Source organism: Rattus rattus, chromosome X, assembly GCF_011064425.1.
Source record: "Rattus rattus isolate New Zealand chromosome X, Rrattus_CSIRO_v1, whole genome shotgun sequence".
Classification (NCBI taxonomy): domain Eukaryota; kingdom Metazoa; phylum Chordata; class Mammalia; order Rodentia; family Muridae; genus Rattus; species Rattus rattus.
The window spans coordinates 43,872,892-43,887,589 of NC_046172.1; the positions used below are offsets into that span (position 1 = coordinate 43,872,892).

Below are 14,698 nucleotides of genomic sequence, written 5' to 3' on the forward strand. Positions count from 1 at the left end.
AGAATTATCACTGTGTATCAGCAGTTCTCGTTACTAAAGCCAACTGTCAATTTTGCTTATTGAAGCCGAAAACAATTTCTAGTAACTAACTGTTCTTCTCTGTTCGGCACTCCCAGAATTCCATCAGATCACTGCTTACTAAGAAGATGAGTCATCACTTCGGATCACAAGGCACAAAATGTAAAATATGAATATTTATATCCAATGAACGCATGGCATACTCTACCAGGAAGCATTCAAATGTATGTTCTATATGATATTCATATCAAATAACCTACTCCTAGATCAACATTCTAATACGGTTATGCTTTTTTACAGTAAAAAGTAGAATAAAGTGTTCCACACAAAAGGTTATTAGCATGAAAATTTAACTATGGTATAAAAAAAAGAAAAATTGAATGAACAAACAGGGTTCCGTTTTATTTAAAAAATGGTTTTTGACAACTTTTAAGCTCCTTATTTTATTTTGGAAAGTAATTGAATGTCAGATTTTGGTATGTTTGTTCGTCAATGGGCTAAATTGGCAATCAGTAAAACATATTAGGTCTCTTGGTTAAAGAAAAATCCTAGACCCAAATGCTGTACTAAAATTCCTGTCACTACAAAAATTTATCTTTTTTGCTATGAGGGAAAAAGCAAATCAACATTTAACAGGGAAACTTTATGTAACAATTAAAGTCTTTAAGGAGTTAAAGTTATCCTCAAATATTCAGAATCTATTCACATCTCATCTGCAAAGAAAATAATGCCAAAAATATGAGGGAAACCTGAATATAAACCCTTATTAAAACAAATGTGAAGGGCTGGAGAGATGGCTCAGAGGTTAAGAGCACTGACTGTTCTTCCAGAGGTCCTGAGTTCAATTCCCAGCAACCACATGGTGTCTTACAACCATCTGTAATGGGACCTAATACGCACAACATGTGTCTAAGAAGACAGCAATACTCATATAAATAAAATAAATTTAGCAAAAAGAGCAAATGTAGATGTAATGCACAATTTAAAATCTGAAAGTATGTTTCAGGACCAAGTAGATTAAGTGTGGTATGCATTTAATCAGTCTGTGGTTCTGGAGGCTTAAAAAATTGATAATCTTTACCAAGAGACATGAGGCTTGTGCATGTATCATCAGGGAAAGAGATGGATGCATGCAAGCCAGGGCAGAGAGTGTTTGATGTGTGATTCATGAAAACCGTCCTAGATTTCCAAATGGGAGTATGTACTTGCTGATATGTGAAATGAGGCGTGTAATAATTCTGAGGCCTAGGAGGAAATCAGTGAAAAATCAAGACCAATTCCTTCTGCTTCCTTCCTCAATTGTATCCATTAAACACAAGACAAAAATGAGAACTGGAGCTATGTCCTGCGTGCAATCCAAAAGAAATAAATGACTGTTCTCTAACTAAGAGAGGGTGATGAATGGAGGTGCCAAAGAGCAGCTCTGTAAAGCCATAGGAAAATACAAAACAACAACAACAATATTTCCTTAGTTTCAGGAGCTGAGTTTGCTGTTTTTGAGCTTCTTTTCATTTTGTGTGACTCGTCCATTCACAATCTTCTACGTAACTGTCCTACCTATCTGTTAAGACAATTTTGATCTGATGATAAGTCCACCAGCATTTCCATGAGCACTGTCATTCTTGCCAATGAGAGGCTTCACTCCAAAATGGAAGGAGAAATTCCAAAACTCAAGTGAAAAGAGAACCATGGGAACAGGATAACTCATTCTATTTGGAAAAAAAGATGACTTATGCCAGATTCTGTTTGGATTGTGACCTGAGAGCAGTCTACATTCCAGCTCTTTTTTGTTCTCTGAGATAGAGTGTCACTAAGTGGTTCTGGCTGTCCTGAAACTCATTGTGTAGACCAGGTTGGCCCCAAACTCCCAAAGATCTTCTCCCTATGGGATTAAAGGCTGCATTTCAGCTCTTGCTGCTAGCTTATCAGATATATTTCAAGTCATATGCATAAATGATTTACCCCGGGAAGATGATATTCATAGCTTCTAGGACATTACTGTAATGACAATACTGTCATCACTGTGTAAGCTAGGTCCCCCCTTGCCATACGTACGTATCATAAACATTGAGAAGCCAGTTGAGACACATATCCACACAGAGAGGGACATTGACCAAATTGTTGTGCTCTTGCTCCAGACGATCATAAATAGTAGTCAAACAGTTAATTATCTGCAGGATATCCATGGGCTGATCATTTTGCTTGAGGTTGTGCTGGTCCAAGGCATCACATGCAGCTGACAGGCTCAAGAGATCCACTGCAGCAAAAAAAAAAAACCACACACACACACAAATATGAATGATGCAAAACATCAAGCTTTTCACTCCTTTTTCTTAAAGAACGCTGGTTGTTTCCTATTCTTTAGTAAACACCAAACCCAAATTCCATCTTCTTTTAAAGATCTTCTGTTGTCATCCCTCACCTTCTAAGTTGATCCCATTTTACCAGTATTCACAATCAAAAGTTGTTTTCAGATCTCACTGGCAGTGGATGAACACACAGGCAAAGATACATGACTTCCTTCCCTGGACTATTAGGGAATATTTGAGATTTAAAGGGGGGCTGCCTTCTTAGTCTATAGTCATTCTACCTGGGTAGGAAGAAAGTGATGCAGTAGGGGTTTCACAAGAGAGGCTGATAGCCCTTTCTCATATTAGTGTTAGAGATCAATTAGATGCATCTGGAAGTTTCGGGGTTGTGTAAACTCAATTTCTAGGTATGCATTTATAAATCAGTAAGCATTTTTCTCCTTGAAATAGACAACTCAGCATCCCTTTGTTGCCTTCATACCAACAAAGAAAAAGTAACCAACTTCAGTCCAATTTTCTCTAGGCAAACTGAATAATCTAGGCGGCTTTCAAGCCAAAGGCTCATTTCTTTCTCCCTTCCCCCTCAAATTGCATTTTACCATGTGCTTTTTTTGACACTGAGAAGAACTTTTAAGGCTAAGGGAGATTCCCTCAGTCTGAGGTAATGTTTAGTCATGTGCCAAAAAGAAAACAATTAACAAAGTAAACTTTCATCAGCAAATCACTAGCTTTACTCCCAAGTGTCACGAAACGATGCATTTCTCTAAAGCCAATTTATTAGCCAAATTGAAAATGCAACACTGGTATTTTTCTAACCACATGATACACCTAAGCTCTGCTCTGAAATGTCAATTAGCTGAGACAAGAAGAATCAATGATGAATTAAGTTGCCTCTCTCTAGCATGCCTAAGAATAAGTTATAAATGTAAACTCAAATGAGAATTTGGGCTTCCATTTCTTAAGTGAGCAAACACAATATAAAGAAGTAAAACTTAGAACTTATGATAACCATTTTGCTAATTATTATTGAGCTCTGTTGCGTATCAGTGAAAAATATGAAGGTTAATGTTTATCATCACATACTGTCTCTCTTAAAGGAAAACAGAACACTGTGGAAGGTTTCCTAGAAACAGGAAGATCGATGGCAGAAGCAGAGATAATTTCAAGTATTACTCACTCATGAGCAAACTCTGTCCTCCCATCCATGGATCAGTTGCCCTACATACCTTACTTGCTTCCATATTTATTTTTGCTAAGAAATTGGAACTCACGTCTTATCCCTACTACAGCCTCTTTTACTTTAGATATAACCATAAACTACTTAATGTCAGCGACAATGTTTCAGAAAAACGTCCTTAGGTGATTTAATCATTGAGTGAACAGCACAGAATATAACTCCACAAATTAAGAGGTATACTACATTACTAAACTCTATGTCATGGGATCACTGTCATTGACTGCCCAAACATCTCTATACAATGCTCCACTGTATTCTAAAAAGAAAGATATGGAAGATATGGCTTTTTTGAAAATGAAATCGGAGACTATGTAAACTTGGATGTAGGAAGCTGGCAGACTGCAAGACTTATCTGAGAGTCAGATGGGCAAATAATGAAGAATAAAAAAAAACAATGCAAGCAGGCAGGAGGTTATACAGAAAGGGAGGCTAATTGGGGTCTACATAGGATTTGTAGGGAGGAACAGACATGGTACGAAGATTTTCATCATCGCTTTGTCTGTCTTGACATTCTGAGCACAACGACATTCAGGTAGGTAATGGTACCTAAAATATAGTGCATGCCAGTTTTACATAATTATATAACTATTATATTTCTTTATGTATTGAAGGAAGGTATGAATTTTTTCTATTATTTTCTTTTTTGTTACTATATACTTTGTTATAACTATTTTGCTTTTGATCCAAAGATATAAATGTGAATTTTTACACACACTTTTTATGGAGGGTCTACTTAACCCATGTGATGGTAAGAAAACAGTGAAATTACAGGAATTTCATTTCATTGGACCTAATGCCAACACAAGTGAACATGTAGGAAACACACAACAGAAAATTTATAGAGTATAAATAGCTCCGGAGGGGAGTGAGGCAATTGCTCTGAAATAACAGAAACAGAAGATGACACAGGAGACAAATACAGTATGGTGTTCTCTGCTAAAACTGGATGTGGTTAAATACAGGACCAATGCATCACAGAAGACCATAGAACACATTTCCCCACACAAACATAGTAAGCAGAAAAAGAAAATTTTGTTTTCATGGAGGAATTTTTAAAAGCATTCTACTTAAGCAGACAGAGAACATGCAACAGATCAGCAAAGAGGTGAGGAATGAGTTATGGGCAATTGAAATGTACACACACACACACACACACACACACACACACACACACACACACACACACACACACACACTCTGGCGAGCATGCAAGTGCTCATTGTTCAAACCAAACCTATTAAGAATACATGAGGTTATTTTGGGTGAAAACTTTTAAACAAAATGATGAGCTTTATCTGTAAATCTCAGTAAACAACTAGCAGAGGTTTTGTGAAACTCTTTTTTTTTCTTGAAGTTAACAATTTCCATTATATAAATATATACTATTATATGAAATACATGTACACATGCTCAAATGTGTGTGTATGTGTGTGCATAAGCACACATGAATATAAGAGCTCTTGCTGCTTGTCAAGAGGATATGGGTTCAGTTTCTAGTACCCACATAGATGGGGACTCGAATACAAGTCCAGGGATCTGATGTCGTCTTCTGAATCTTCAAGCACACCAGGCACATATGTGGTACATACACATATACATGCAGACAATCAAATAATAAAATAAATAATTTTAAAATGTTTTCTTTCAAAATTACTTGAAAGAATTTTAAAATTTGGTTTATTTTTAATTATGTATACATGTGTGGGTACGTGTGTGGGTATGAGCATGTGAGTCCAGATGGCCAAACAAGCAACGAGCCAGATCCCCTAGAGCTGGAGTTACATGTGGTTGTAAGCTACCCGATATGGATACTGGAACTCGGGTCCTCTGCAAGAATGCTATGTGCTTTTAACCACTAAGCCACCACCTTCCCATCTCCTCAAAAATACTTGAATGGAAAAAGAAGCTACAGCTTTTTTTTTTTTTTTCCGGAGCTGGGGACCGAACCCAGGGCCTTGCGCTTCCTAGGCAAGCACTCTACCACTGAGGTAAATCCCCAACCCAGAAGCTACAGCTTTGATGCCATTAAAGAATAGAACTACATGGTGGTGTGTTCTTCATGCCTAAAGATTGTGGGACTAAAAGGATGTAGAGAGGGGAAAGAAATGACTCATCTTCCGGTGTCATATTTGCCATACAGATCTGGTTGAGCCAAATCATCCCTTTTAGGTTGAAATATCAATTCCATGGTTTACATCCTGTCATTGGCCAAAGGGGTCCCATAGATTCTCTTCCCTCAAACTTCACAAACTATCTCAATAATATGACGGGTAAGGCCCTATTTCTGAAGACACAACTTTCTCATGTCATCAAACATGGAGAAATTGACATGCTACATAACTAAAAGCTTCACCCCTACTGACTGATGTTTCTTGTGCTAGAAGGTACTTTGCATGCTACCAGAGGAGAAAAGTAAACAATTTCACCTAATTACAAGACTTGCCACTTACAACACAAACTAGCCTGCATGACAGCAGTAGCATAAGTGTTATATGGGATAACCATTTTGTTAGATTTAAGACCCACTCTATAAGATAGCAAACCATACATGACTGCTAAAATGGCCAACAACCCTAGTTTATATAGGGATGGATCTAAGAGAAAATCTACTACTATTATTCTGCTAAAGGACCATATAGAAATAAACCAGTTTCTGATGACATCTTGCTATACTGATAAATCAGTGCCTCATTCAACCCTCATCCCGAGAAAATATGTAGAGGGGAAGAGACCTTGAAGCATTCAGGCCTAACTGGGATGTCTTCATCAAATCCTTCCCTTCGAGGCTTTATATAGAAGAGGTCGAAAGATTGTGAGAGATAGAGCTGGTAGATGACTGTAAGCAAACACTGTCTTCCACACAACAGTATGGACACATAGATTAAACTGACAGAGACTATGGCATTATGTCCAAACCTTGCACAGGTTCCAAACCTGATAAAAAAATCCCAGCACATGAAGATGGACAAAAAGTCCTACCCTTAACCAATAAGCTTATCAAAGGGAAAATCAGTTTTGTTCAGTGGAATGACACTGGGTATATTGACCACACTGCAGAGCAGGCTCCATGCCCAGGGAAAGTTGGCTAGTACAAAACAAACGCCATGGTTGTTTGTGTGCCTTTTGTTTTGTTTTTGTCTTATTAAGTCTTTCTTTCTTTCTTTTATTGTTTGCTTGACTGTTTTGATTTTCATTTTTATTGTTTTTCCAGTTTTCTTTCCTTGAGAAAGAGAAAGAACACAAAGTGGAGTGCGGGGAGGAGCTGAAGGAGATAAAGGAATACAATCAAAAGATTGTATGAAAAAATTAGTAAGAATTAAAAATAAATAAATATACAACTATCAATTGCAGGCCTTTGTTTTAGAAGTCATGAAGAAGAAACCAGAAAGCTGTTTTACTTCCTGTGTCTTTGACAGAATTACAGATGCTTAGAACTAAAAAACACATTTAAATGACATGGAAAGGGAGAATAGTGGTCATTGAAAGGTCTTTACTAACTTTAGAGGAAAGGAAATTGCATCTGAATGCCATAGTAGGAACTGGTGAGAGAAAGGAGAATCACCAGAAGTTGCTGAGAGAGGGAAAAACTCCTACAGTCCCCACAGAAGCCCAAGCTGACAGTCTGAAGACTGTGTGTTGAGAATCAGTACAAGAACTGATGAACCTGCTGACTTTTCTGGCCCAGTGCACGGCAGCAGGAGAATTGCCGAGATAACACCATATATTTCCAAAGTTAACTTCCTGAGTGCATCTAAGATGGTAGCAGAAACCAGCAACCCCAGCACTGGTGAGGTCAGAGCATCAGGAGTTCAAGCTTAGTCAAGTTTATCGGAAGTCAGCGCCAAGCCCTGGCTACATGAAACAATGTCTTGAAGAAACAAACAAAAGTATTCAGGTAGGGAACAGCTTGAAGAAAGACACTCCGGAGCCTGCCGCAGGCAGTGCTGCTATGATGGGTGAATGTGTGATGGAGAGATGGGACACTATACTGTGCAGAAGAGTGAGACTTGGCAATGGTGAGGAACAAGTGAATAGGACGACCCTGTACAACCAACCACCTGAAACCACCATGATGTCCTTGCCTTGACTGGGTCATGTCTGGGTCAGTGGTCCTGCTGCATCTGGGGTCTACGTTGATGTCTAGTGCTCAAGTTACCACTAATGGTCAGATGTCCATGGTCTGGGCTGCTACTGGATACCATATGCGCATGTTGAGGGTCATGCTGCTGTGTGGAGGCATGCTGCTCTGTGTGGCCTGTACTGCCACTTGAGGGATGGGAATATTCGGGCCCATGCTGCTGCCTGGGGGGGCCATGTCTGGGTCCGTGGTCCTACTGCTGCCAGGGCCTGTGTGGATGTCCCAGGACAGTGTCCTGTGCTGATGTCCCAAAGTCATACAGATACTCCTGGACTGGTCTGTAATCTTAGGCACTGTGATGAGTCAGCCCTGCCCTCGCCTGGACAGTACAGAAGGCCTGGTCCTGGTTGCATGGTAGAGGGATAAGCCAGGCCTTCTCTAGGGCCTGAGAGAGAGAGAGAGAGAGAGAGAGAGAGAGAGAGAGAGAGAGAGAGAGAGAGAGAGAGCGCTGGCCCCATGCCTTTCTTTCCAGCTAAGGTATTGTGCAAGCAATTGCCTGGGCAGGCACAGGAGAGCTGGCAAGCTGACCAGCTCAGCTACAACTCAAGCCCAGATCCAGGGCTTTGAGTTGGCTCAACCCAATATCCCTCCCCACCTATGAACTGTTAGCTAGATCATGTGAAAGGGCCTGTCCTGCAGATGCAAAGGTGCAGGATCTCCATGACACAGGGTAACAGGATATCCTAGAGCAGTCCCAGTGAGGATCCAGTATTGATACTGTAGCAGAAGCCAGAGGCCTCAAACCAGACCAATGACTCATTGCAATGACTTGCAAGTAAAGGTATGTGGACAAAAGGGTACATACTGTGGGACATACTGTGACACCACACCACATCTTCCACAAGATTTATTATTATTATTCGCTTATTTATTTTCTTTGGGGGGGAGGAGGTTACAAGTCAGGAGGGCAGATACAAAGGGACTGGGCAATAAGTACGATTGGAGTACATGATGATGTGAAATTCACAAAGAACCAATACATATCTTTTAATTATTCAGTGTATTTTTATGTAGTTACCTGTGGTATAATGGTTTTCTCAGAGGGCCTGAAGCTGGTTTGAGATACTTTACTAAAATATCAATAAAGTTCAATGGTCACAGCAATGAAATAAGTGACCTGTTGATATATAAAAATGGATTATCAATTACCTTATGTTGACTGGTACCATTAACACAGCCCACTTGTCTCAGTAAGACTCATGATTGCTATGGTGTTTGGGGCTAAGTTTGAAGGAAGAGTATACATGGGTTATCAGTTTGCCCTCCTAGTTTGCCAAAGTGCTTGTGTTCACATCAGTGGATCTTGATTAGAGACAAAATATGCCTTGGTGTGGCTTTTGTTAAAAAAAATCACTGTCTCTGGAACAAGCGGTGGTGCACCCAGTTGCTGTGATGCATATCCTATTTTGGTGTAGTTGGTCTATGGTAGCTGGTCCTGAAAAGAACTTTTGATTTGCAAGCAATGCTATTTGGCTCCTGAAGTCTTTTTTAACAACTGACTCTCTAACTGCCACTATCATTGGAGTTGGTGTCAGGAGTGAGAGTGTTTACAAGAGTCATAACCCATTCTTAACTTAAATATTACTAACTAATGCATTAATTAGAAAGAAAGATTGGTTATGCTGGTTGGCAAGCTACCCTTAGCTTATATTAGCTATAAGTAGTAGCTTATAGGCTTTGGATTTCATTATGGATGAAAATTCAATTTTCTAGTGGTGTCTGCAATAAGAACTCAAAGAGAAGAAGTTAACAAAATGGATTAGAATGGATCTGCATGCTGATATTAGGGCAGATGAAAACTGTAATTCTTAGCTGAATTAGCAAAGGCCAAAGGGGGGCCACAATCTCCTTCCACAGATTTTTACTTCCTCCGACCCAGGGATGGAGCAGCAAACAAAGGAATCTGAGCAACTATTAACTCTGAGAAATGGGCTACACCTGCGGGACCAAATTACAATTAAGAGATAACTCAACGAAGGGAATCACTGGTACCTATTCCCTCCAGCACAGTTTTCTTTTCTGATGGATGGCAGACCCAGTAGTTCCGATCTACAATACAGTCTCAATCACTGGCAATATTGCTATAGTGGTTCATTTTTGTGAACTTAACACAAGCTCTCGTCATCTGGGAAGAGGCAACATCACTTGAGAAAATACCTCCATCATATTAGCCTGTGGGCGAGCCTGTGGTGAATTTTCTTTATTAATGTGACATGACCCAGCCAACTGTGGGCAGTGTCATTCCTGGGCAAGTGGTCCTGCGATGTACACAAAAACAAAGTGAACTGAGCAAGGCATTGAGATCAACCCAGTAAGTGATGTTCCTCCATGGCTTCCATTTCAGTTCCTGCCTTAAGGTCATACTCTTAGTTACCTCAGTAATGGACTATGATCTAGGAGTTGAAAGATGAAACAATTAACACCCCCAGTAGCTTTTGGCCATGGTGGTTGTCACAGTAAGAGAAATCAAACTAATACTACTGCAAAAACAAGGAAAGTAAGGATATTGAAACGCAAACACATACATTCCATAGGGATCAATGGAATGGATTATATCTTTCCAGTATCAAGCCTAACTCAAGATATCACAAAGCTTTGGTTGCCTAGAGGGCAGAACAACCCAATCTCTGTTCTCATTAGAGCAAGGGTTATTACCGTTGGTAATGGACTAAAAGGAAGCCCTGAAATATTTTATCTTGCCACCACTATCAACAAGGACCAACACAATGGCTAAGTCCAAAGGAAATACTTGTACAAATGTTGGTGAAAGAGCTAGGATTTGGATGAAAGCCAATGGCAAAGGGAAAGAAAGAGAGACTGATGCTGAGAGGCTAAGGAGGCCACCAAGCATGTCTTTTTCCCGTAAGAGGAAATATAATGCAATGTTGGTATCTATGAGAAAGAATACACTCTTAGCTTTGACTCACATCTTAGGTTGAAAGGCTTCATTACATCCTCACCCTTTTAATAGTGAGGTTGATAGCCAGTGAGTCAAATACCACGAATAAAAGAATGATAGCTCTGCCTGTGACCCACACTTCATGAAACAACATTAAATATGCCTATGTTGTTTGGCTCCTGATTCATAGGATATATTAGTTACTAAGCACATGTACTAGAAAGTATACCATAAGAATATTTATACAGTCAGTTATTGAGAAGAGTGATTTCTCACAATCTGAATGAACAATATGGCTATTAATCATGACAATGAAAATTTAAGAACAGTATTGGGAATACAGTAAAAGGGTTGCATGTTGTGTGTTATCTGCTATAGTATTACATAGCAAAAATGTTTCCTGCTCCTTTACTGTGTGTGAAAATCTGTAAGTGGGCAGAGGGATAATCTGAACACTTGGATCACTGAGACAGCATTATGTTTAATTAGGTGGGACTACCTTCCTAAGAATGAAACCCGGAAGTCTAATGTGAATTCTACACATTTCTATGTCATTCCAAAGCTACATTCCACTTAGGAGTGACTTATGATTTTAGCCTAGTGTCTTATGATTTTAGCCTAGGAGAGAAAAATTTTTTGTGCCTCAATTTTAATTCTTTTTTAAAATATTAGCACATTTATTTAATTTAGTCAAGCAGGGAATGCGTGTGCCATAGTCCATGTGTGGAGATCATAGAACCTGTGGTTCTTTTCTTCCATAAGGATTCCCCTAGGATGAAACTCCAGTCATCAGCTATGGATGGGTACAAGTGCCTTTACTGGCTTGTCCATCTACCTGGCCCTTTCTAGTCCCTTCAATATTTGTCATAACAGCCACAATACATTTGGTAGAGCAGAGTACTGGGAGAGTTGAAATAGAAGACACTTGGAACTTCCAGGTTTTGGGCCTGGATATGCTAGGTGAATACTTTTCTCTTTCTGGGAGACTTACATACACCTTCAGCACTATGAAAGCTATCCAGTAATGGATGAAACTTCTGTCTGCAATTCAGCTTGATTTGATGTTCTATGACTCAAGAATGTGGCCTCACAAAACATGCCCACTGGTGCAATAGTGGTATGAACATCATGGGAGTAATGAGTCACTTTCTGATTGGATTCAAGTCCTAGCTTATATGATAAAAAGCCATACCTTGTACTACTAACAGGTCAAGAAATTATGGCTAAGCAGAACATAGGCCCTAGGAGAGACTCAATTACCATTATGATGTTAAACTAACGTATTAAACTAAATCCTAATGGCTTTAGTTTATACCCATGGATCTGTGCAGCTCTTAACCCTCATCTGAGGGTATTCTGTTTTCTGTAAATAGTAATTAACATAAAGACCCCAAAATGACCAACGTACAGAGAGTAAGAGACTACACAATTCTCAATCCTAAAAGATATATACCCTCCCAAGGCCAGGGATTATTACCAAAATAGAGTACAGAAGATTATCTAGAGTAGGGGGGGTAATGGATGACTGCTCAGAACATATTCTGGGACACAGAAGAGCAGCTGCACATAATGAATTCACAGACATGGTGGCAGCACACACAAAATCTTTACAAGCTTAACCCAGACCCAACCCCAGCATGGAGAAGAGAGTTGGGCACACAATCCCTCCCCTAGCTATGGAATGAGTGGCAAATTGTTAGCTACTGGGAGGAGAGACATTCTTCTCCAGGTCTTCTACAGTCCAGTGAAAGACCATACATTCAAGAATATTTGGGAATCACAAATTACACTTGAGAGTTAAAAAAAAAAAAAGAAGGAAGAATAAAAGATCACACAACACACAATGCTGCATGGGTAGAAAAGGAATGAACAGACTTGGGAAGAAGTGAGGGTAAAATGCCCAAACAAGCAGAAAACCTGAATCCTGAAAGAACTAACATTTAAAAAAAAACTTGTAAAAAATCAGAAGCTGACTAGAAATGCATATAGCTAGCTAGAATTTACTTTAAATAGTAAAGGTTAATTCATGAAAGAGCTGTTCTAGTCCTAGTGTAAGGACAATACTTTGAATGTTTCCAATTCCAGAAAAAAAATGACAAATATGGAAAGGTGCCTAGAATAATGGGCAAATAAAAATAGTCATTACGGGATAATGGAGCCTACAAAGAACTCTTTGATAGCACAACATTAGAAGTGAAGACCAACCAGTTCTTTCACTGTTGTGAAACTCATGGACATCAGAGAGACTTACAAGACCTCAGTCCTCAGAGCTTAAGTTTATTACAAGATATATGGGTGTTATCACAGAACCTCTATCTCTTTGAGGTGAACATCTGTAAAGTAAATATACTTTTTGAAAAGCATTGTTTGCTGTCTCCCAAGTTATTGTAAATTCTTACCTAACTGAGATATGACCTCTACCTTACATGAAAAATTGTGTGTGTTGTGTGTGTGTGTGTGTGTGTGTGTAGATAAGGGGGGAACAGAATCTTGGGAGCCCTTGTTGTGAGGAATTATATGGTTGAGGATTCATATCCTGCATTTAGTGCTATTGTGATGCAGTTTTTTATGGCAATAAATTATACATGTATAAGCCATGATATTATGGGTTCCTGTGAGTCTTCAATACCAATCTAACCCTGCCTAATGCTTTCTATAGCCGTGTTTAGTTTACTATTAGATGGTAAGTTCCATTTACATGGAAGAAAGCACATTTTTCACTTTGTTCGTCTTAGTAAAGGCAAATGCAGAAGTCTCAGCTTTATTAAGACAATTCGATTCTGTACATGACTATAATTTAGGATTTCACTCCTAAACAGAGGCAAATTATCCTCAAATTCTTCTTGCATGGAAAATAGTCACATTTATCAACTCTTACCTATTTAGGCCTGTGGTTCTATTCAAACCCCTACATAAAAATAAACTAAGTATGCTTGCTTCGTTAAGTGCATTTTTTTCTTCCGCTCTTGAGATTTGATTATCTTTTTTAATTAGAGAAAATACACACTTATGGAGTACCATCGGAAACGGGGAAGAAAGGAAAAGCCTATATTATCTTCTTCATACTTGCCCCAAGCTCTCAGCCATATAAACCAGCCCGCAAATCCTTTTTACTAAGATTTCCAATTTATCTTTGTGCTCCTATTGATTCTTTAACTTTTACCAATGCCCAGAAAAGCCCCACAGACCATGCAACATTAATAGTGATTATAAAGTGAGGGTATTAAGCCAATGGCGCGTTCATAATGTAATAAGTAGCATATTCTCTGTCTATAGTAGATAAAATGTGTTATTTGGTTTATTGCAATATTGAAATTTGATAGGAAAGTTTTTTTTTTTAAATCAATCGCTTTATAGAGGTGCCTAAGTATGTTTCGCAAGGCATCTGTAATTCAATCTCTTCACTGGCATCAAGAAATCATTGAGATAACATCACTAATTTCCATTAATGTAAGACATAGTAGAAGCAGGCATTGGTAGGAAAAACTAGCCAGGGCAAGTTTCACTTGCTTTAGACCAAGGACAATAGCCTTTATCAGGCCCTTGCAGGCATAGAAATAAAAAAAAAAAAAAAAAAAAAAAAAAAAAAAAAGAACTAGAAGATAAACCTAAGCAAATACAAATTTTAGAGGAAGTTCTTAAATCACCTATTGAAAACTCACTAAGGAATTGGACCACACATGTTTTTTCAAAAGTAAATGGATTGGCAAAACTTTTCACTCTGTTCTCACTGCACATGGGGCCATAGTCTGCATGGCATTATCCATGCATTCTTAAGAATTCAGTACCTAATTTAGATAAATACACTCTAATTTTGCTATCCTTGATTTTTTTTTTCAAATAAGAGTGAAGTTCTGAAAAGAAATGCTGAGAATTTCAAATCTGCTTAAAAGTGAAATTCAACAAAATCATCCTACATTCAGAGCTTAGGTTTATCACAAGGTTATCACCTCAAATGGCTAACATGTTTTTTTATACAATATCTAACTCCTCCACTTCCCTCGTGTTTATCAAAATTTTTCACATACAGAGAAATAAAAGGCAATGAATAGGACTCTTTCACCATAAAAACTGAATAATGTTCAAATGGTTCTCAG

At 38.7% G+C, this 14,698-nt stretch overlaps 1 protein-coding gene across 1 annotated transcript in view; it reads right to left on the reverse strand.

The window, feature by feature from the left end:
• Positions 1-14,698, reverse strand: part of LOC116888897 (dystrophin-like) — a 97,701-nt gene that overhangs the window by 38,793 nt on the left and 44,210 nt on the right. Inside the window, 1 exon segment of the mRNA XM_032890158.1 lies at positions 2,074-2,275. Coding sequence (XP_032746049.1) covers positions 2,074-2,275 — 202 coding nt within the window.